At 38.8% G+C, this 23951-nt stretch overlaps 2 protein-coding genes across 2 annotated transcripts in view; one reads left to right on the plus strand and one right to left on the minus strand.

The window, feature by feature from the left end:
* LOC104617359 (lipid phosphate phosphohydrolase 1-like) overlaps positions 1-4558 on the plus strand; it is a 22142-nt gene extending 17584 nt beyond the window's left edge. The window contains exons 3-4 of the mRNA XM_010282648.1: positions 1682-1858; positions 4127-4558. Of these exons, the coding sequence (XP_010280950.1) occupies positions 1682-1858; positions 4127-4243 (294 nt within the window). The 3' untranslated portion in view covers positions 4244-4558. The remainder of the gene's footprint in view (positions 1-1681; positions 1859-4126) is intronic.
* Positions 4467-23951, minus strand: part of LOC104617364 (superkiller viralicidic activity 2-like 2) — a gene marked incomplete at its 5' end in the record, with an annotated part of 20343 nt that continues 858 nt past the window's right edge. The window contains 11 exons of the mRNA XM_010282659.1: positions 4467-4702; positions 5082-5186; positions 9394-9556; positions 9974-10030; positions 11290-11395; positions 12787-12950; positions 16305-16493; positions 16808-16918; positions 17937-18065; positions 22304-22372; positions 22676-22848. Coding sequence (XP_010280961.1) covers positions 4650-4702; positions 5082-5186; positions 9394-9556; positions 9974-10030; positions 11290-11395; positions 12787-12950; positions 16305-16493; positions 16808-16918; positions 17937-18065; positions 22304-22372; positions 22676-22848 — 1319 coding nt within the window. The remainder of the gene's footprint in view (positions 4703-5081; positions 5187-9393; positions 9557-9973; positions 10031-11289; positions 11396-12786; positions 12951-16304; positions 16494-16807; positions 16919-17936; positions 18066-22303; positions 22373-22675; positions 22849-23951) is intronic.

The following is a 23951-nucleotide window of genomic DNA, read 5'->3' on the forward strand; positions in this document are numbered from 1 at the left end:
TATCGAATCATCAGCCAGCTCTTCTGAGGCTACGAGCTCCTTGTGTGCTCCTTGGATGCACCTCTGCTCCATTTGGCACTCAGGTAGTGCTCTGGTCTACCGTTGGTAAATCCAGAAGTAGTATTAATATAAGACTGTTAAAACACCTTTTGTTAAAAGAACCGTGTGACAGCTAAATTTTAAAGTGGCTAAGCAGTATTTTCCCTAGTGGTGAAATTAAGGTCCCCAGAAATAATGCAATGCCTACCACTTAAGTGGGGAAAAAGTTATTTTCCAGTTCAGGCTTAGCTGTCACTTCTTCAGAGTCTGATTTCACCCTGATCTTGCTATTAAATGAAACCTATTACGGATAGGGTTCATCTTCTTGATGCTCCCTTTAGAGCTGGAAAAGTCAGCATGCCAAAATAATGATATAAGTTACTCAGAGAAGCCAACCAAACATTCCCCGAATGTTTAACTTTGGAAAGTAGCACTGTTGCATCTACAGCGCATGCTCTATGCCTCTATTGTAAATGTAATGCTTCTAAAAGGTAGCCATGGCTTTTGAAGTTGGCAATGAAGGGATTTACCAGACATTTAGCATGCTTGTCATAGTGCCTGAAGCCTGTGTTTCAGTTAACTTGAGCAATTTTGCAGACTGACAATTAAGGTTTTGTACTCGACCTGAAGTTCCTAGATGGTACTGAAAAGATATACTTGAAATGTTAAATATAACTTCCAACTGTATTGTTCCTCTCTGTACAGTAACTATGGAGCCGTTTTTGGTGACAGGATCAAGTTCCAGAATAAATTCAATCATGTTTACAAGGTGGATTTGGAGAAGCTCCTCTTAGGTGAAATAAGAGGTCTCTGTCCTAGACAGACCAGAGAAGGAGACAAAAGCAGGATCTTAAATTAGATGGGAAAGTAACAGAGTTAAATACTGTGAATTTGAGATAACACATCAAAAGCAGAGATATATACAACTTCAACAGAGCTGAGGGGAGAGAAAAAAGCATGGGAACTGCACATACCCACTTGCTTACCAGAATGGTAACATGGTTAATACGCAGCTAAAAAGGACTAGGAACAGATGTAGCTCAGTGAAGTATACCAGTGACAACTGAGGAATTTGATCCCAGATGTTATCAATCATTATATCAAGTTCTGACACTTAACTACAGCTGGAATATTATGGTAAAAGTTTATAGTACTAAAGGTGACTGTAATTGAGAATAATGTTAAAAACTCATCAGCTCTATGTAAATTTACTAAAGATGTTAATGGTCTTCCTGCTCAGAACAAGATAGGGCTCCCCGTATTCAGAAGATTGTAAATTTGCATGGTTGCCAGCCACTTTTTTTGTGTTAATGCAGGAGTAGTGGTTTGACTTCCACTGGATTCTTTCTAAGACTTATGTGGCTCTGGTATTACCACTACCTTTATCCTGAAAATAGTTATTTGTCACACTGGTACAAATACAGCAAGTATCTGCATGATGGTGTTACGCAGTTTTATATAAGACATAAAGACCAACACTGGCTATCAAACTCCACCTTAGCTTACTTATGAGGGTATAACACTTGGACATTATCATGTCTCCGAACACGAATTTCAACTCTTTGACAGACCCAACACAATTTTATGTGATTACTGCTTCTGTATTCACTGCATTTCATACCTATTTTTCTTTTCCTTTTAGCTTTACCTTCAGGCCAGAATGAAAGGAGACTGGGCAAGACTTGTACGTCCTACTCTACAATTTGGCCTTATTGCTGCATCTATCTATGTGGGTCTCTCACGTGTTTCTGATTACAAGCATCACTGGAGTGATGTTTTAACAGGACTCATTCAGGGAGCAGTGGTAGCTGTGCTCATTGTAAGTAATTCCTGAGGGGTGGGGTGTGGGTCTGTGTGAACGCTGCTTTTATAAACAGCACCTCAGAACTGCAGGCTATGTTCAGAGGAAAGCAGACCTGTCTTCCTAATGCTTTGAAAACTGTTGGAGAGGGGAAACAACTCCTTGAACAGGGTGTAGCAAGAGTACTTTGAGGAGTGAGGCAGACTCTGGGCCAATGATGAGATAAGTGGCTGTTTCAGCTGTGTGACAACATGAAATTGTCCCTGACCAAGAGCTTTTCAAATAACCGCGATGGAAGCAGTCAACTGCAACACCATGTGGGCCTCTATATAACCATATCTTCTGCTTGTAGCTAAATTCTAAATCTCAAGTACAATAGCAGAGGAGAACTTGTAGACAAGGTAAGCAGGGCAGAAAAAAGGCCTTTAAGAATAAAGACAGCATGAAAGTGTCTGCCTCTGCCAGCTTATACAGCCTGCTTTTTCAGTCTGATGGGAAACTAAAACCTTTCACCATTTCTTGCATGCATTTGAGTGCTAAAAGGGTGTTCACAACAACCAGCATGTGAAGCTTAGCTGTACAGATGAGTGAAAAGCTATCTCAAGGAACAGAACATCAGCTAAACTTGGAGCTGCAGGCCTGGTTTGACTTAGTGGCAGCAGTTGTGCTGGCTGTTAACCAGAGTGCCAGTGCCATGCTTGATTCATCATGGGGAAAGGACAGATCAAAGAAACTTCTGGTTCAGAGACATGAGTTAACTTAGGTCATACTGAAGAATTCAGTTACCAAGAACTGAGGCTCACCTGGAAGAGCCACCTCCAAGATAAATGCTTTCTCAGCTGCATGTCAAAAGGTTATGGTTCATTTCAAGACAAAGCTTTGTCTACTTGTTGCAATAAATCATCAAAACCAAATCTTGGAGGAGCTCTGGGAAACCCTATATACTGCATTAGCTGTTATTAAATGGCTGCATGTTGACCAAAACATAATCCTACCCCTCATTTTTGTACAATCTCATTTGCTAAGAAAAGAAGTGCACGGAGTAAGAAACATCAGGGATTGAAGAGCTGAGGGCACTTTTATTAGGAAAACAAGTTTAGTGGAGGGTGTTGGATGATTGAGAGGATATCTTAGAGATGCCTGATAATATAAACATGAGCAGAAGGTGGCATTACAGTGAACAGAGTTGAAAGGTGAGGAAATTATTTTTAAAAATAAAACTCCCAAACAAAACCCTTATCTGAAAGAGCTGAAGAATTCATCTCCAGAAACAGAAAGCTGAAGTAAGAGTACGCTAGGGCAGCAACTGCAAATGGAGCACTAAACTGGGGTGAGTGAATTCAGCATTAAATGGAAGCTGAAACTCATCGGGTATGCAGATGAAGCAGCATGCTGCATCATCAGCCACCCCTCAGTGTGGAAGATGGTTTCTTCTGCTGCCTTAAACAGTTCTGCAGTTCTTGGGTTTGCAGTGGGAGGGGAAGAGGTGATGTAGGGAGGGAACGGATCATGAGAGAAGGCTTCTCATTTACTGCACTTCATGTAGCGCTTCATGTACCCTGCATGTCTACTAGTATGACTTTGTGAAGTGGGCAGCAGTAAGACAGCAGGCTGCAGAATTGGATCAAGGCACCTGTCTTGTAGTCGGTAGCCGTGAAGGAAGCAAGGTGGTATGTTCAAAGGAATGCAGGAAAGGATCATGTAGGTAGAGTTGGCCTTAGAGGTGCTGGAGCTGCAGGTGAGACACATGTATTGGAGAGGGAGCTGCTGTGAGCCTTCCTAAGGAGAAGAATCCAAGCTTGGTTTAGAAAGCTTTTAAAGAAATGCAAGTGAGAGTGATACTCCGGACAATAATAGTTACTAACTGAACCCCCTTCCTCAGCTGAAGCACAAGCTCTCCTGTCCTGTTGTAAATAAATTACACAATGAATTCAACCATACATGCTATGTGGGCCCTGAGCAAGCATATCTTGCCCCTTCATTGAGAGTTGTGTTATGGCTATTGTAATGAAGCAGTGCCTGATAAGGCAGGCAGAGCAGTTAGTTAGCACACAAGCCTTGAATTTGGGTTAAGCCATCAGTGGCTAAGTGGTCAATGGAAGGTGGGGGAATAACAAGAAAGAACAGGTGCCAGAATTTTATACAAGACTTGTTAGCAATTTGCTAATGTTTTAATCTTAAACATTTTATTAGTTTTGAGCGTGGAATTTACCTTCTGCAAAAACATTTACCCATTGTTTCAAAGACTTACAAGTGCAGGAGCTTAACACTAATTTGTTCACTTAGGTTGTGTACGTGTCTGACTTCTTCAAAGTGAGAGGATGTACATTTCAACCGAAAGAAGATTCCCATACAAAAACTCCAACAAATGGAAATCACTTTGGCAGCAATCATCAACCATGAAGAATGATCCACCTCACCTGTCTTGCTCGCTGAAAGGAAAAGAATTTCACAAGTCTAACTATGTAATATAAGTAAATGCCTTTAATGGACTGCTGCTGCTCTTCGATGCTCACTTTACCTGTATATAGTAACAGCTACCACAGTTATTGTGTATCTAAACTTTACATTTCTGTTGGTTCAAGCTCTTGCTTAATACAAAAAAAGCTATTCAAATTGTAAATTCTTATTGGAAACATAGTAACAGTTATATTACATACACTGCTGTTTGTACATGCCTTGTTGAAACAACTGTGGTTTAAATACACACCATTAAAAAAAATAATGACTTGAGATGGACGTAGCATGTGAAGCTGATGAACTTGCTCCATAATGTGAATCTAGTAATGTTTTTAGAAGGTATCTTCTGTTACAGGTAAAGGCTTGCAGCAAACACAATATCTCTCTTGATTTTTGTAATCCCTATTAAAAAGGAAAACTGTATTAATATCCAGCAGTCATAACTGACACAATCACTACTTTAAGTACAGTTACAGAAATGTAGTACTGTGCAGTAGAGAAAGTGTTACAAGTCTTAACTGGCAGTCATTGTATATCCATTTTCAGTCACAAACCTGGTTAAACTGTCAGTATGCATCAAAACACTACCTCTTTAAGTCAAACTTTATAACATAGATGTTATTTGGAAAGAGAGCAATGATGATGTTTACCATGAAGTCAATACCAGAAGCTTGTATTACCAGATCATTCACCCACACCCTGCCCTACCTACCCCTGCCCCAATTTTCCTTTAATATGCTTTGTAGAATTACTTCTTACACTGTCGAAGTGAAATACATACCCTCTGCAAACTTATTTTCCAACTCTGTATTTCCAATGGCTTTTGCAGCCTGACACATCTGCCGAAGCAATTCTTCTAGTCTCCTCATGCAACGAATTATGCTACCTGTATAAAAACAGTGAGGGAAAACTTTGTATCCCCTGCCACATCATGTCACTTTATAATTCAGTTGCTTGAGTCTGCTTTGGACCAAAGCAGTAGTTCCTTCTCCAACCCTGTTCCAATTTATCTAGAAGCCAACAGTAAGAACAGCTGAATGTCTTAAGCTTGGTTTCTGTTTAATAGTAAATTTCTCCATCAGGCATTTCCTTGAAGCTGTCTCCAAATGCTTGTCCTGTTCTTGTTTTCTTCTACTATTGTCACAGCCTCTCAGTGTCTAGTAGTAGGATGGCTATTTAGTAATTCCTAGTGGATTTTTCTTTCAATAACTTGTTAAGATTTCCCTCAGAAACTATACAAGTTTAGGGGATTCACAAGTTTGCTGCTTAAAGAACCACCACACATAGGTTTTGGGGGTGGGGGTGAGTTTATATTTTTCTGTTTTTTGGTAGCCCTTACTTCTTTAGTTGACAGAGGCAGTGAGACAGTAAGTAGTCTACCTTACTAATCCTGTGCCCTTCAGAAGTCTGTGGACCATTCTGCCACTCAATTGCATCCTTACAGTAATGCATACAAGCTCAGTCTTGACATAGCTCCTAAACTGCAACCCAGTACCCCCTGAAGTTTGTTATGTATTCATTTCCTCTTTTAATCTACTTGTCAGCTCAGCCCAAGTCACTGTAACAAGTTTCACAAAATGACCCTAATGCTTATGCTCTTCTAGAAGCATGCAATCATTTCCTCCAGCAGCATCTCACACCTACAGTCAAAATTACTGTATGCAAAGTAATAGGGTAGATAATAGGGGATGAAGGGACAGAGCAGCCCTGCCAAGAAGGACTTGGGGGTACTGGTGGATGAAAAGCTGCACAGGAGCCAGCAATGTGTGCTCATAGCCCTGAAGGCCAACCACATCCCAACTGCATCCAAAGAAGCATGGCCAGCAGGTCAAGGGAGGGGTCTCCACCCCTCTGCTCTGGTGAGATCCCACCTGGAATCCTGCATCCAGCTCTGGAGCCCTCAGCACAGGAGAGACATGGACCTGCTGGAGCGGGTCCAGAGGAGGGCCACAACAATGATCAGAGGGATGGAACACCTCTCCTGGGAGGACAGGCTGAGAGAGTTGGTGGTGTTCAGCATGGAGAAGAGGAGACTCCGTAGAGACCTTCTCTGCAGCCTTCCAGTACTTAAGGGGGCCAATAAGAAAGATGGGGACAGTCTTTTTAGCGGAGCCTGTTGAGACCAGAGAAGGGGTAATGGTTTTAAACTAAAAGAAGGTAGATTTAGACTGGATATATGGAAGAAATTTTTCACAATGAGGGTGGTGAATCACTGACACAGGCTGCCCAGAGAGGTAGTAGATGCCCCATTCCTGGAAAGATTCCAGGTCAGGTTGGATGGGGCTCTGAGCAACCTGATCTAGTTGATGATGTCCCTGCTTGTTGCAGAGGAAGTTAAACTAGATGGCCTTTCTATGATTCAGTGAAATACTAGCTCTAGACAAAGCATAATATATGGAGAAAAACTTGTTCATATGCAAAAAGAACATTCTACAAAGCTGCTGGGAAAGTGAGAGGAAAAGTAAAGTAACACTTCTCTTCTAAAAAACATCTGCAGGTACAAGTAGGCCATGTCAGTTTTTGTAAGAATAGTTTGTGTAAGGGCAGCAGTCTGTAGAAACTACTGCAATGACATGAAGTGACAAAACCCATATGGAGTCTACGGGACACAAAGCACAAAGCCTAAGCAAGTGCACTGCAGGCAGCTCCCCTGAGTATGGCCACACTGTGTTGTGGTGGGTCCTGGCTCAGCTCTCACAGATCCTGCTCATCTCCATTTACAAGGCCAACCCTGACAACCATTCCAGGGAGTACTCATTAACAGGCAGTGTAGCTGAGGTTCTTGCAGACATACTTTTTTGTGTGCATGGAACAAAATTGCATTTTTGCAATTAATATTGTCTATACTTCTACAAAACAAAACAATCGACCTGCAATTTATTAAGAGCACACTTAGCTCAGTTTACCATTTTACTTACTGCTTTAAAAAGCTTCTCTAATTTCTATTTCTTCCCAACACACACGTTTCATTTTAAGGACAACTCATTTTCATTAGCTAATCACCACTGCTTTAATCTGTGGCAAGCACACTTGCTCTTGGAGCATTCAGGCTTATGCTGCAACCTGAAAAGACAGCCATTTACTTACACAACTACAAGCTTTCACACTACTCATAACTGCACCCAAAAAGTTTCAGACACATGGCCATCAATACCAATAAAATAGCAGAACACTGTATCTTTAGGCTTGTGAGAGTGGAAGCATGCCATCGACTCAGGGTTTCTGTCTAGAAAAGTTCTGCTACTGCCTGTTAGCCTGGATGGCAACACAAAACTGAACATTAGTCTCTCACTCTGTAGTAAATTTTACAAGGGGGAGTAGAGTGATGAAAAAATAGTTTAAAAATGTGGTGGCTTCCAATGCACTCTCTAATGGCTGGACAATTTTCTGCCTCCTTACTAGAACTAGTGCACAACAGTGAAGTTGGATCACCTGGTTAACAGCAGCAAGTCATTATAAGTAATTCCACATCGTCCAAAAGGCAAAGGAAAATACACCTTTTCGAGCTTTAATGAGCCACCACGCTGTACCTCATGGTAACAACCTCTATCAAGATTAAGACAGGAAGCACTAACATCTAAAATGAAAATTTGTACTTAAGATCAAAATAAGGATGCTGTGGGTTTTGGTTTGTGTTTTGTTGGGGTTTTTTTGTATTCTGGTTTTTGATTTCTTTGAAATCACTATAGCAAGTTGGCTAACCAGGGCAAACTCCCCTGGGATTTAGCAACACCACTCTGCCTTTAAGGTGAGCGTAACAGAGAGTGGACATCTGAAGTGCTTTTCTCCCTTTAGACAATGCAAAGAAAACCAGCCTATTAAAAGTTCAGGGAAGAATCGTGCCATCAACCCCTGCCACAAGAGCTGAACTTCTCAAAACAGGCCCACAAGATCTAATTTTGAGGGAGCTAGTACTGTTGACTAGGACAAAGCTGACCAGCTAGCCTTAGCCCAAATATGATAAATAGAAAAATGTTACTGCCCTGTGTATTCTGAACAGTCAAGTGCCAATGTAAAAAAACCATAAGCCAGCTACTTCCTCTTTTGTATTCCGCTTACTCAGCGTGCGTCTACAGCATATGTAAGGCTCAGAGATTCATTGCAATAACAGGAATCTGCTGAATGCAGAATCAAAGACTGCCAGGATTCTTGTTGCTCACAGGCAACCTGCTTTAGAAAATTTCTGGGTCTATGCATTGGATTACAGAAGTACATCAATTCCTTTGTTTTAAGGGCTCCCATTTGCAACTGTATACGTGCAAACAAGAAAACAGCATTTGAGAGAGGCAAGACCAGGGTGATGGTAACAACTTGAAAAAGGATTTTCAAGTATCAGTCATTACACACAGACTCGTAGGACTGGTGCACCCATCCTACTGTTCTTCACAACTTTCAACATAGCTGGTAAAAGATGAAATTAGGTTTTTCATTCTAGTTTGACATTCAGGTGGATGGTTTGTCTTTTTACAAAGCAGCTGGACTTTAAGTCATCCTACTTTTAAAATAATGAAAAATAAGTATTCTTCCTCAAGGGGCAGTTTCTAATACTCCAATGTTAGGAACCAAATTAACCTAGGGTACGGGTTAAATCTAGGCTTTTCAAATACCTGCGTTGCACTGCTGTGATGAACAGAGACTTGGTTACCACCTCTCACTTCTGTCATCATTAGGACAGCAGGAGGAATCTTCAATTTACCAAGTAAATAAAACACTTAACTGTAATGAGGACAAGCACAAGAGCTGTACTTCTTAATGGCAAGCATTTGGAACCCTTGGAACCCTATTATTTTTCCCTTTAGCTAGCAAAGGTAAGCATTACCTTTTGTTGCACTACTTAGGATTTCTGATAGAGAGTTTTTAAAATGCAAAGATATCCCTTTTAAAAAGTCTTGTATAGATTCTAAATTATCAACAATGTAACTATAAATTAACATATATGTAGTAATTTTCTTCCCACTTAGTTTCAGCCATGCAGATACTTGAATACATCTGATTTAGTAAATCTTGTGATCCCTTATAAGGTTTTCAGAATTACCATTCCATGCTATGGTATTCCTATCTCACACCTCCTAAAGAACAACTGATTAACATACCTTCAAAGACGTCAGTCATTTTGCAGATGTGAGCAAAGTTAGCTCCATTTGCCCACGTATATACAACATCCATTAGGTTGGGTCTGAAAGAATTTAAGTAATTTTCTTCATCAATTTCCAGTTTTGCTTCTGCTGATACCTTGGCAATTCTTTTTGCACACTCCTTTAAAATGAAATATTTTAAATTTATAATATGCTTAAACAGATTAAGTGTTCAACCAATAGAAAAGCTTGCATGTTATTAGGTACTACATATAGGATGAGGTTTCCTTTTTAGTGTGAAATAATTCAGAATCGGAAAGTAAACCACTGTTCACATTAGGTCTGCCTGCATGAACAACTTACAGTGTAGTAAGCAAGCTTATAAAAGTTTTTAAAGGTATGTTTGAAATTAGCAAAAAGATTTCTTGCAAATAAGATAACCCATTATTACACACTGCAAAACCACATGCAGTGTCAGCCAAATTCACTGATGATCCAAAATCAAGTCTTCACCATGCACTTATAAGACTTTACTCATACACTTTACTCATGTTAACATTAGCCCTGAGCTCAGACAGATTTCTAAGGGAGAGATTACCTGCATTTGCCGAAGGGGTCCTGCCAACTGCTCTGTCAATTTTGGCATTTCACTGGACTGAAAAAGATGACATTAAATAATCTCATGCGCTCCCATACATTTGCTCTACACCAAATTAAATGCAAAAATAAAAGTTCAGTGTGTGCTAGGGCCATCATGAATATTCCAATGCCTTCTCAAACACTAAAATTAACTGAATTCCCCAAGTACATGTTCCTCAAACTAAACCAGAAAATGAAACCTTCCCGTACAGTATGCCAACAGTATGAAAAAAAAGCACCTGCTTTCTGAATACTTCCAAAATTCCCCATTTAGCTGTTCCATAGTTTTGAACTGCCAAAATGCTGATCATGTACTACTTTAAATGTTACAAGTTTTCCTTTAAGAACAGAAAAAGCAAATCATTTCAATAACTTAAACATCAGTGTTATGTACAAAAGTATGTTGTACATAAACACATCAGTGTTTATGTAGAAAAGCTATTCAAATACAGCAACATTTTTATGTCCTACCTGTTTAGCCCCGAGTACTATTGTCAAGTGAACCACAATATTCTAACAATGGCTTACCTTGGCATACCTTCTACTAACAAAAGTAATTAATTAGCATCTGCTCCTAATGTGCTTGCTACGCTTAGAATCAACCTGAGTGATACATCTTGCTAGCTATCTGCAGTAATATTTCATATGGAAGTTTATTTTTTCTGTATTTTCTTGATGACACTAAACTTCTCTACAGTTTGTTGCTGGGAAAAAAAACAGCATCTGGTATTAAATGCCCATATTTTTGCTTTCAATAACATATGGTCTTTTTTTAACAGCTCTTTTGGCATCAGTTCCTTGTGGTACTGCCATTTCCAATAATAGGTCAAGGGTACTGTCCAAATAACATAACATGGGCATGTCTCAGAATTGAAGACACCCTCACCCCGGAGTGTAGGAGCAGATAATGTTAAGCCTCTTTTTTGAAATAATAATTCTACATTTTAAATTACAAGGATGTGTGTATATATGCATAAATACAAGCATGTATGCTGAGAATCTATTAATATTGCTTCATTGCATGAGGAGGAAACAGTTGTAGATTCATTACGATGACTGTAATTTTACAGAACCTTTGGCACGCCACTCATGAATAAAGATATTCTAGCACTGAAGCTAGGTCAGTTCAATGGGAGTTCATGTCAAACACCTTAGGAAAGGATAAAAAATGTGCAATGGCTCATACTGTTATGGCCAATTTCTGGAACTGAATTATAAAAAATACTGTTGGTAGACAGGAATGTCTAGAATTCATGAATTAAAGACGTAACTCACATTCTCTTGAAATACAAAACAGCTTAGGAGTGCAGTTGCCTGTTCTGCAGATAAGTCATTGAAGAGACCATTGAACATCATTTCTGTCAGGAGTAGTTCATCAGCACTAAAATAAAGAGAAGGAAGCTTAGGGAAAAGACTTACTGAATTGCAATTTTAAAATTAAGTACTATTCATCTGTTTTGTGAAGCAACTGGATAGAGATAAGAACCAATAGCTTCTTCATTTTTTTAATGGGAACACCAAATACTAATATATTAGCTTTTTAAGGGGGATGCTAATAAGTAAAAGAGTAAGACAGTATTTTAAAGAAACTAAAATCTCTTACTGAACTACAAAGGATCTCTCCCGATAGTTCATAAAAGTTAGTATTAACAGTTGCTTTAGACAGTTTTCATCAGACAGGACATCAAGAGATTGAGAAGTACCAGAGAGTGAGGCAACTTATGAAAAGGACTAAAATTGGTACTGCTGCTGCTGCTCAAAGAAGATTCAACTGGATATTTCCAAGATACTGAAAAGAGGAACAAATGTACTTCAATTTACTTCTAGAATAAAGACTTAAATCATTAATTATAAAAGGGAGTGCATGATGTGGATACAAAATCCAAACATGCTATTTGGATAAAACATCACATTTTTTATAACACTGCACCTTTATTTTTGGAGTTTATCAGACCAATGCATAGGATGGGAGGAAAAAAGTAAATTTTTTCTCTTACAAAGGGAAATGTAACTCATCATCAAGCAGTTCATGAAAGTCAGAAAGTTGATAAAATTCTGATTCAGCTTCCCCATTTGCTATCAAATTTTGCAGGAGAAAAGGTTATTAGTTATCGAACAATTATAGGCAGTATCTTTCAAACTGTCTATAAGGCAAGGAGTACAGCAGTTACTGTAACTTTAAAAAATACACGATTTACCAAAATCTGAGTTACACTCTGAAGTATTAAAGTCTGATTCATGAGTTTCCGTGGAATATTGACAATATGTTTTAATATATACATACCCGCTAAATGTATTACAGTAAAATGCATCACTTCATAGATTTGTTCCAACAGCCCTGTGGAAGCTATTAAGTTGTATTCCAAACTTGTCAGTAACTTGGTAATTGCTGACAATCACCATTACGCCCTTGTTTGTGAGTGACTCTGTACTAAGAGTCCTGCGAAATGGAACCATAGAAACTCAGACTATCCTATCATGTAATGTACAGTATTGAATGAAAACGCACACTGTTGCCTAAGCTATGTAAGAAAATAACCATTGTTTCAGCATTTTCATGTCCATGTTTCAGTTTTAAAATCTATTGCATTTTGTCCTTATGTTGCTATCTTTACTGCTTCAATAATATATTCCTTTTATGACACAAATCTCTGAAGAATCTTTCTTCTAATGGTCTCAAAACTTTAAAATACAAACATGATATACTAATTTCAGCAAGGACACTGAAGTGTGTATTCATGACAATAATCACTTTGCATAGAAACCAATTACCTGCTGATTTCACAAGCAACTCGTCCTTTCATCTCAATAACATCTGAAGATGTGGCAAACCCCAGCCTTCTCAAAACACGCTTGCGGCATTTGAGTTCATCCATTTGTAACACAGTTCTGGCTTTTTTCAGTTCTCGCTTTGCTGCTTTAATGTCCATAGCAATCTGGAGGGTCAGAAGGAGAGAAATTACATGTTGCTGGTTTAACAGATGCAACTGTTTCAGAGACATTGGTTCATTTACATAAAGGGCTCAAAATCACAGTATATGGACATACTAGTTGACACGGACTCATCTAACTCTACTAAAAGGAAGGTTTAAAACAAAAACAAACAAAAAAATCAGCTCCATTTACCATGAACACTGGAAGTGTTCAAGAAACGTGTGGATGTGGCGCTTCAGGACATGGTTTAGGGGACATGGTGGTGCTGGACTAATGGTTGGACTTGATGATCTTGAAGGTCCTTTCCAACCTAGTGATTCAGTGATTCTGTGATAGGAAACTCTGGAAAGTCTGGGAAGTTAAGGTCTTTACCCAGAGTGTGGGAAAAAACCCAACGAGCGCACACCAAAAAAACAACAAAATCTTTAGTTGAGAAATGAGCACTCATCTTCTAAGACCTGCACTAAGTCTCAGCTAACCAACTATTCAATCAAATGTAACCCAAAGGCATTATTTCCTACTGTTAGAGCTTCTCCAGTGTCTTGTAGTTTATCACAGTCACTGCCAACATCCTGACAGCAGGGTGTACCAGACACCCTCGTAAAAGTCTGCTTCGTCCATCAGGTCTTACCACATACAGCTTTGTGCTGCCCATACCAGAACTACATCACTTCTGTGAAACGACTCCTGAATAACCTGTTTTCTGAAGCAGCAGAGAAACACAAGAGCTGGTTTTGTGCGCAATCAGTTTCAGTCTAGCAGGGTATGACTATGTAGAAAATAATTATCTTCAAAGATGCTCTCCATAGAGCGCAAGAGCTCTCGATCTCCACGTGTGAGAAATCAGGAAAGGAAGGCAAGAGGCTGGCATGACTGAGTGGAGACCTGCTGATCAAACTAAAGGGCAAGATGGAAATGTGCAAGCAGTGGAAGCAGGGACAGGTATCCTGGGATGAGTACAGGGATGCTGCCTGGTTGCGCAGGAAAGTGGTCAGGAAGGCCAAGGCGCAGCTGGAGCTGAACCCATCATGGGAAGCAAAGAATAATAAGAACGGCTTCTACAGGTATGTCAGCCAGAAAACAAAGATCAAGGAAAGCTTGACCTTGATGAGCAAGACTGGCAAACTGATAACAACCGATGAGGAGAAGGCTGAGGTACTCAACGACTTCTTTGCCTCCATCTTCACTGGTAGTCTTCACTTCTCTCCCCACATCTGTTGAGGGCATGGACTGCAAGATGGGGACTGGGGGAGCAAAGTCCCTCCCATTGTAAGAAAAGATCAGGTTCAGGGCCACCTGAGGAACCTGAACGTCCACAAGTCTATGGCACCTGATGAGATGCATGCCAGAGTCCTGAGGGAATTGGCTGATATAGTTGCCAAGCCGCTCTCCATGCTATTTGAAAAGTCCTGGCAGTCCAGTTAAGACCCTTGTGGCTGGAAAACGGGAAACAATGTACCCCTTTTTAAAAGGGTAGTAAGGAGAACCTTGGGAACTACCAACCTGTCATCCTCACCTCTGTGCCTGACAAAATCATGGAGCAGATCCTCCTAGAAGCTATGCTAAGGCACATGGAGGGCAAGGAGGTGATTCAAGACAGGCAGCATGGCTTCACCAAGGGTAAGTTCTGCATGACCAACCTAGTGGCCTTCTATGATGGAGTGACCACATCAGTGGACAAGGGAAGTGCTATGGATGTTGTCACTCTGGACTTCTGTAAGGTCTGTGACACGGTCCCCCACAACATCCTTCTCTCTACATCAGAGAGAGATGGATTTGATGAGTGGACTGATCGGTGCAGGAGAAATCGGTTGGATGTTCGCATCCAGACAGCAGTGGTCAATGGCTCAAACATCCAGATGGAGACTGGTGATGAGTGGTGTCCCTCAGGGGTCTGTGTTAGGACCAGTATTCTTTGATATCTTCATCAGTGACATAGACAGAGAGATCAAGTGCACCCTCAGCAAGTTTGCAGAGGACACCAAGCAGACTGGTGTGGTTGACTCGCCTGAGGGACGGATGCCATCCAGAGGGACCTGGACAAGCTCAAGGAATGGGCCCATGTGAACCTCATGAGGTTCAACAACGCCAAGGGCAGGGTCCTGCGCCTGAGTCAAGGCAACGCCCAGTATCAATACAGGCTGGGGGATGAAGGGATGGAGGGACAGAGCAGCCCTGCCAAGAAGGCCTTGGGGGTACTGGTGGATGAAAAGCTGCACATGAGCCAGCAATGTGTGCTCATAGCCCAGAAGGCCAACTGTATCCTGGGCTGGATCAAAAGAAGCGTGGCCAGCAGACGGAGGTGATTCTCCCAGTCTACTCCGCTCCAGTGAGACCTCCACCTGCAGTCCTGTGTCCAGCTCTGGAGCCCAGGGACCTGCTGGAGCAGGTCCAGAGGAGAGTCACCAAAATGATCAGAGGGATGGAACACCTCTCCTTATGAGGACAGGCTGAGAGAATTGGGGTTGTTCAGCGTGGAGAAGAGGAGGCTCCAGGGAGACCTTCTTGCAGCCTTCCAATACTTAAAGGGGGCCAATAAGAAGGATGGGGATAGACTTTTTAGCAGAGCCTCTTGCAATGGGAAAAGGGGTAATGGCTTTAAACTGAAAGAGGATAGATATAGACTAGATCTAAGGAAGAAATTTTTCACAATGAGGGTGGTGAAACACTGGCACAGATTGCCCAGAGAGGTGGTTGATGCCCCAGCACCAGAAACCTTCCAGGTCAGATTGGACAGGGTTCTGAGCAACCTGATCTAGTTGAAGATGTCCCTGCTTACTGCAGGGGTGTTGGACTAGGTGACCTTTCATGGTTCCTTACAACCCAAACTTTCTATGATTCTATGAAATAAGTGTATTGCTTCCCGGCTGGGAGTCAGCTCAGGAAGCAGCAGCACCATGATTTGTATGGTATATTCCCCAAACTAATAAGACCCACCTATTCAGCTTGGCTCTGCACAAGCATATCAAAAATTATCAGTTTCAATTACCTGTGAAGACTTTACCTACACTATACTGTGCTATGCCTATTCAGTGAAAAAGACTCTAATGGTATCTCTACAAACCTCTACGCCCTGATGGCTTTTTAGGAAGTTTTCTTTTCAGGTGTACATCCCATCTGTATCAATCAAGGGCATACCACCGACTGAGCCAGTTTGTTAAAGAGATTCAATAATTTTACTCTATTTAAAAAGGATTATTTGGACTCATTAATTTAAAAAGGGTTTTTTTTGGCTCATTAATTTAAAAAGTATTATTTGGGCTTTGCAAATAAAAAGAAAAGCAAATAAGGAAGGAACTATTACTATCTCTCTTTTCAGCTACATATAGATACAGTGTTCTGGTTTGTATTTTTACCTGTGCTTTTTTTTCACAAAGTTTGTATACGGTTTCCAAGTTGGGATCGTTGTGAAGAGGATGTGAATACATCCTATGCTCAAATGCCTCTACTTTTTGGATTACTTTTTTCAGTCCTTGATCTTTGATGCCCATGTCATCAATGGGGTCTAGTAGTGGTACTCCATCTGGAAATCGCTTCTGTACTTCCTAGAAGAAAAAAAAAAAAATTTGGCAAGATAAGTACCAGTAAAATAAACTATACTTTTACAAACCAGCTGGCACAACTATACAGAAGGCAGTAGTCTAAGTTTGTTATGTGATGTTTCAGCTGTTTTAAAAATCAGTTTAAAATGACTGTTGACATAGAGAAATGACATACATCGTGATTTCCAACCCCTTTTAAGAATAAGGCTGAAGATGTGACACAAGCTTTAGACAAGTATCTTTAGAACAAGTTGTCCTGGATTCAGGAGTACCTCATTAATCAGAGCAGTGAGCTGATACAGCCTAGTGGAACTTACTTGTATAGATTTTAACACACTTTGCCTGTTGTCAATAGGCCTCAAGTCTTTCGGTATGTAAAGTCGAACACTGCTGATAGCTGAGAGAAGATGTACCAAAACAGGAACAACCTATCAAAGAGAGTGCATTAACTGATAAATCAGTAGAAAATATATTTATTATTACTGTTCTGTAGCAAAACTTTACAAAGGAAAAGGAAAACTGAGTATACAAGGACACAGCAGTGGGTGAAGAAGTATCAGGAAGCAAGAAAATGTGGGTAATGAGATGAAGTATTAATAAAGAAGAAAAGTAAGTTTGTCCAAATGGGAAGATTCTGTATTTGGTTAAATCTGGAGAGAGGCTACAAGTGGAGAAAAAAAAAAATTCAGTTTTTCTATTACCTTGCCTCTTATCTACTGGAGTACCTCTTATGATCCAAATCAGGAAAATTATTGTCAGATGTTTAACTAGGAATGCTAACAATAGAAATATGTGTTTTCTGATTTGATATTCTCTAAGTATCAAACCATAGAGACACCATGAAGAATCAATACTGTATCTCAAGCTTTAAATAGACTTTCTGAAAAAAACATGTGGACAAATTAACAACTGTCTCTGATATGAAAATTATAATTGTTTGTCTTGATATATGGTCTCAAATTGAAAATTTTAAATAATGCAAATGCTTTCACTAAAACTTTCAATTTAATTTCAGAATGAGAGAGGCTCACAAAGCTGAAAGGATCTGAAAAAGAGAAGGAAATTAAAAAAAAAATTCTGTTTCCAGAGACAGAAGACAGCCTATACTTGTTTATCTGCAGATTTTATCACATACATGGTCATTTTCGTAACTTTGTTACATTACTGCTGTTGTCTTTCATCTACTGATTTGGAATATAGAACACAATAGTAAGTTTCAAAGCACTCCGTATATGGTAACAAATTCACTCAAGTGTTTTGTTCACACTTGGAAGTTTCCTATTCAGTGAAATCAGCAACTGTTTAAGAAAGCAGACTTAGGTGCACAGCTCCTTTCTCTTCCTTAATGCATCAATCCCTCTTTTATTATAGTTCGCAAATTCTTTCAAAATAGAATCTTTGAGAACACTTATAAGAAATTATTGAGAATAAACATCTGCAACAAACCTGCATCTCTCCTTTCTCATCAGGTCTGGCGGGCTTTGCAGCCTCAGTAGCAGAATTTTTCAAACTCTCTTTGCTGCAGTGCAGTAGCACTTCAACTACATATAATGGGTCCAATTCACCAGAATTTGGCTGTGGAGGGCACACAAAAAACAGGTCCATAGCAGTTATTTTAAAATATCAGCAAGAAAGGAAGGAAAAAGCATGATTTTATTCAGTATTCAAGGTATGAAATGAGCTACTGCTCTTCACAGAGTATTAGCTCAGTGATGCAGTACATTCTAAAAACTATTGAATCGGTATTGATTGAAAGACCCCTCACACAGAAAAAGACACTTGAAAAAATTACCCCTTCCCCATCCTCCCTTGCCAGTGTAGCCTAAAGTCTACTTGCAGCTTAGATGCTCCTGCCTTCTACACACAGCTCTTTCAATGTAAGCCAACATCTTTTGTAACTGTAATGTAAAATATTTGCATCATGCGAGCAGTATTGAACTTTGCCTTTTTTAAAAAACGACATAAAATATGGGGGATTTCTTTCATTTGCAGGTTTGCAAGTTCAAGCTTTTCCCCACAATAAAGACCACAGAAAAATCTTTGAGGCATAACAGCTTGTATCTGCAGCAAACAGGAAGCTGCATCTTGCAGGCCACATCTTTATACACCCCAAACTGCCCACGTAATATCTGACATTCATTTAGAGAACACAAACATGCAGATATGGTGGTTAAAGACTATTGTTCACAAAGCCATAATCATTATTAGATACTGTTTTAAAGAAAACACCTGATGATAGTTATTTGACTGGATCAATATGCACTAGGTTGCTCAAATATGCTCCTACTATAAGTAAATACTTTTCTGACTTTGAACAGAGCTACGTTATAGGCCTAACACTGAAGACAGACATAATCTTTTAAAATGCTATGTGCAAGCTTCCAAATGCAAGAGAGTGAGAAAGAGAGAACAGTCTTTTCAAAATCCCATGTTAACTCAGTTCAGTTTTACTGGGCAATATTTTTCATTACAAATCTACAACATACTATTTTCTTTCACTGTATGCAAAGTGGGGTGGAGCCAGGTAGCATTTCTAAAGATTCTCAGAAGTACTATGAGAAACTGCCATAGTAAATTAAACAGAAAAACACGGTTGTCCTGTTCAACAAGATACGTAGTTTCTTCAAGAAATGCAATTACTTGCTGGAGAAGAAACTACTCTGAATTTTCTACCATACATTTGCAGAAAGCACTCACAGCCATGTACAAGACCCATACCACTGCCGTCCTTTGAATTGGAATTTTAAAATATGGACAGGTATCAAATCAGTATCCAGCCAACGCCAGGGAAAGCATCATGCTGAATTGAACAAAGAAGAGACTAAACTCATAGTTGCACACACATGCTACAGATGATACTAGAACTGGAGATATCTAGAAAATTATGAGAGGAAAAAAATGTTTCTATCAGTAACTGCATTGTAAACCTATTATAAAGCAGCAGTATAAATATAATTAATATTCGCTGCTAATATTACTCTCCATAAGTTTATGTGTAACAATGGCTTTTAGACAATGCTGACCAGATGTGACTTAACCTAGAACTGCTTTTTGAGTGCAGTTTTTCAAAAAACCATTTCCTTCAGTGTGTTTCCTACAACATTTTAGGTACTAAACTCTTGAACAGGAACAGCCATGTTTTATATGCAAGAGACTAGAACACGTTGTAAAAATTTATTAGTCACAGACATCTCTGTCATATCAAGTTTGAATGACCCTTTGATTCACACTGCATCAATTCCCTCTTTAGCAGAATATTGCATGATTGTGTGTATTCCAAGGATTTCAGATTTGCCCTGAAACATCTATTACTTCATGTGCCTCAGAACAAAACAAGGTAAGACAGCTGATCATATCTGCAAATCAAGAAATATGGCAGAGAGAACAAATTCAAATTCCCAGATTAGTATTATCAGACAGACTGAAAATTCAATGACCATGACACACCACTAAAAACGATGTTTATGTAGTAAATACTATAAATAACTATGAACAGATAAATACATACATTTAAGTTTAATATACAAGGATTATAATAATCTAAATAAGGAAGACCAAATTGCAGCAGCTCAAATTTTTAGTATCAATAACTATTCACAGAAAAAAATTTCATGCCTAGAATCAGGGGTAAGATTACAATATGGACTATAAACAGCACAACAATAAAACCAGCATATTGCTGGCATAAGCTAGTGGAAATAAAATTTCTTATTCAAAAATATTTGGTTTTTTTTTTAATGAATTCCAAAGCAAATAGTTACTTTGCTGCCTACTATACTGTGTAGCATGTAGCAAGGACCAGTGCTTGAAATAAATTCTTCTGTCTACTGTAATTCAGGATAAAGTGCTATTTGCATTCACAATTTTGTGGAACACTGTATCATTGAAATTATGCTGGAAAAACATCTAAATATAATTAACAATGAACATAACTGACAATGACTCATGCTTTTGTTTTCACATCACAATGTGTAAAGAGAATTACTCAGTAATTCTAGTAACTCTAAATGTAAACCCAAACTCAGTAATTTGCAACCCTAAATGTCAATCTTAATTACATACATTCCTCACTAGCAAAAGGGCTTCATTAGAATCTATGATACAGTGAAGAAAAATTTGCAACTAAAGAAAAAAACTAGTAATATAGGCTTAATTCAACATCATTTCTAAAAGCAAGTCCAAAGAACTGTCACTGCTTAGAAGCAGATGAAGGTTTAAAGACATGGCATAATAGTGATCTATTTCCAATGCTAAGGAAGTATACTACTACATTAAACAGTAACAGGAAAATGCATCTGTATCCCAGGACAAAAAATGCATTGAACAGACACTTTGAAATGGGTAAATAACAGCTTCCTCAAGTCACTTGTTCTGCTTCTGCTCATAGAAATAGTCCTTCCATACCGACTTTAAAAGTTACATAGCTTTAAGTTGTTCCATAATTTTCAGCACCTATTGTCATTCTTTCCATAGAACTGAGAAGGAAAAATTCAACCCAGCTGTTAGAATGACTTAATGAAAAAAGTGCTGCTGGAGCCAGAGCCATCTCCTGCAGAACAGACCGTAATTTCAGAACTAATGTTCAAACGTAAAAGCTTTATACAACAGTGAGAAAGGCCACATAGGGAAGGCAAATATGTATGTGGATAAAATATGACACAGATAGAAGAAATGCCTCCAGTGACCCAGCAGTTGGCAATTTTATTGCTCATGTGGCTCTATGAAAAAAGCCATCTAGAAGCAAAAGTTTAAGCAATGGCAGTAGCAGTCCAGTTTTTCAACTTAAAAAACGAAAGAAATGTAATTTTCAAAAGGAAGACAGAAAACCAAAACAAAATCTCTTTTCATAAGTTCTTTACGCACACATTTTTCTCATTTCCTCTTTAATGAATATATATTAGAGAAGCACCAAAAGGTACCACAGTGTACAGAGGCCACCAGAACTTGACAAAGACAACTTCTCATTTAGACCTAGTAATTAATGCCAATGCTCTCCTGCCAAAATTACAGCAAAAATGCTACCACAGAAAAATACGCTATAAACTTAGGTTTTAATTTAGCCAGCAGAGCAGCCTGTCAAAACATTTCTGAAAGGGAGACCAAAACATCATCTCTGAGGTTATGCGGAGACCAAGTATAAAAATGGGTTTTGGGAAGGAAAAACAAATCTAGCTTCTATTGCCTTCTGTATTCACTGCCCTCTGTATTTTCTTCCACATTTCCCCTAATCCATTCCTATTGTTTTGCTTTCTTTGTATTTTAACTTCCCAGCCCTCAACTCTACAGTAACTCTCAGAGGACAAGCAATCCCATGTCTCACGCACTAGCTAAGGACTCAAGACACAATTCCCTAAATTAAGATAACCTTCTATGTAGAGCCAAATGTCAGTCTCCCTACACTCTCAACCCTCACTGACAGCTTCTACAGATTTTCTGAGAGTAGATAACATACTACCTTTCCCATGAATGGCTTAGTGTAAGCACTGTTGGGGATGTCTCAGAAACAAACTAGTTTGAAACGTTTGTAGTGCCAAGTGCTCTTTTGAACTACTTATCCCAGACACGAGCAAGCATTTCCTCCACCAATATGCCAAAAGTTAAAATAAATGAACACAGGACTTAGGGTTTGTCACACCTTCCACAGTTTTTTTTTCTTTTTACTTTCACTTCAGGAAGACCTAAGTGCTTTGTAAGTTTGGGATGATAGGACAATTTTTTTGCCTTTGGAAACTACAAAGAATATAGGAGTTTTATCTTATTTTCAGAAAAATCAGTGAGGTACATTTTTCCAATGGAGAGAATGTATATTTTACCTTAACATTCGATTTCTTAGAGAAATTAACAACCACTCCCCATCCAAAGTCATCACCTTCGTTCTTCACCTGAAAATATTACAAGATGTTATAACATAACCCACGTATAATCACATCCTAGCAAGTCTATCTTTTTGTATTTCTAGTATTTATGTGGAGCAGCCATGGACTATTACTCATCATGAAAACAGTATTTCTGTTAATTCATTGTTGAATGTTTAACAAAGAAACATAACGAAGTCAAAATTGTCGCTTAGTGCACTGCATGTAATTTTTCATGGTGGTAAACTGGCAGACACAAGCAAACCCTGCAAAATTCACAGATAGGTAGAGATTTGAAATAAAAACAAAACAAAAGAAAAATCAAATTACCTTTACCAGTCTTCCTGGCTGTAGAAAAGGCAAGCAATACTTTGGTTTGTGAACATATTCTTCAATCTCTTTACCCAGTTTTGCAAGCTGCTGTCGGATTTTGTAGTATATGACCACATTTTCTTCATTGGGAATTGCTATTTTGTTGTACTGTCCTTCCAAATTATTCACTCCTATAATAAAAAGTAGGATCGCATAGAAATTAATGAGAAAATAAATGAAAGCATAAAATTCACAGATTTAGAAATCAATGTCTCACTTTCAGATTTACATAACTAGTATTTTGTCACCATTTTTGGCATAAATTTTCTATTCACAATAGTCCATTCTGTGAAAAGCAAGAAATCTATAAATGTGTCCATTGAACTTTATTTATAGGAAATTAAACATTAATACTAAAAATTAATTTTAAAAAATCGAGAGGGCTATACCTAGAATAGGAGGGTATTCACTGCCTACCAGCGCTCTTCTACCTCCTCCTACAAAAGTAAGATTACTCAAAGACATCTTTGAACATGATGACTTCCAACAAGAGTGAAGTTGATAGAAGATGTTCTTCCTAACCTGTTTTAGGCTCTGATTTCATCAGCTGGGAATCAGTATCATTTTTTTCTTCCAACATTTTTACACTTTATTTAGGCAAATCAGTTTTTATTATAAGCAACATGCTTCATTCTCTCACACTGATAATACCACTAGTAAACATAAGCAAAGGACACATTAGAAGATCTCTTTTTCCTCTCTGCCAACTCGCCCTCTTGCATGCTATTTGAATGCATATATGATTCAGAAATCCCACTTCACTGGGAATTGAGAGACAGCTCAGGGAAGTGCTCCCTATTTTTAGCTGCCAACTTTTTAAAGAAAAAAAGCTAGCAATCCATACTTATGGCACAATTTCCTCCTTGATCTAAACAACTATTTCTCTCCTTTGTGTTTTTAATTGCAGCTGAAGTGATTACAAAATTCTAATGCTCAGTATGATGCCTAAACAAAAAATGTCCAAGATATATGAAAAACATTCTCAATCTTCATTTCTCTATTAAAATAGCAATGCTGGAATGCCAGAATGAAGATCTAGGCATGCCAATTGGAACAGGGAGGTTTCTTAGGAAATACATACTATATTTAACTACTACTGTTTTAAGTACTCCACCTGCAAACTAACAGAAACTCTGCAAAGGGAACTGAACACCCCCCCTGCACATCTATCAGAGCTACACACACACACACAATCTCTCTTAATATTGAATTTATAAATGAACAGATGAACCGC

Source organism: Phaethon lepturus, unplaced genomic scaffold (assembly GCF_000687285.1).
Source record: "Phaethon lepturus isolate BGI_N335 unplaced genomic scaffold, ASM68728v1 scaffold6360, whole genome shotgun sequence".
Taxonomy (NCBI): domain Eukaryota; kingdom Metazoa; phylum Chordata; class Aves; order Phaethontiformes; family Phaethontidae; genus Phaethon; species Phaethon lepturus.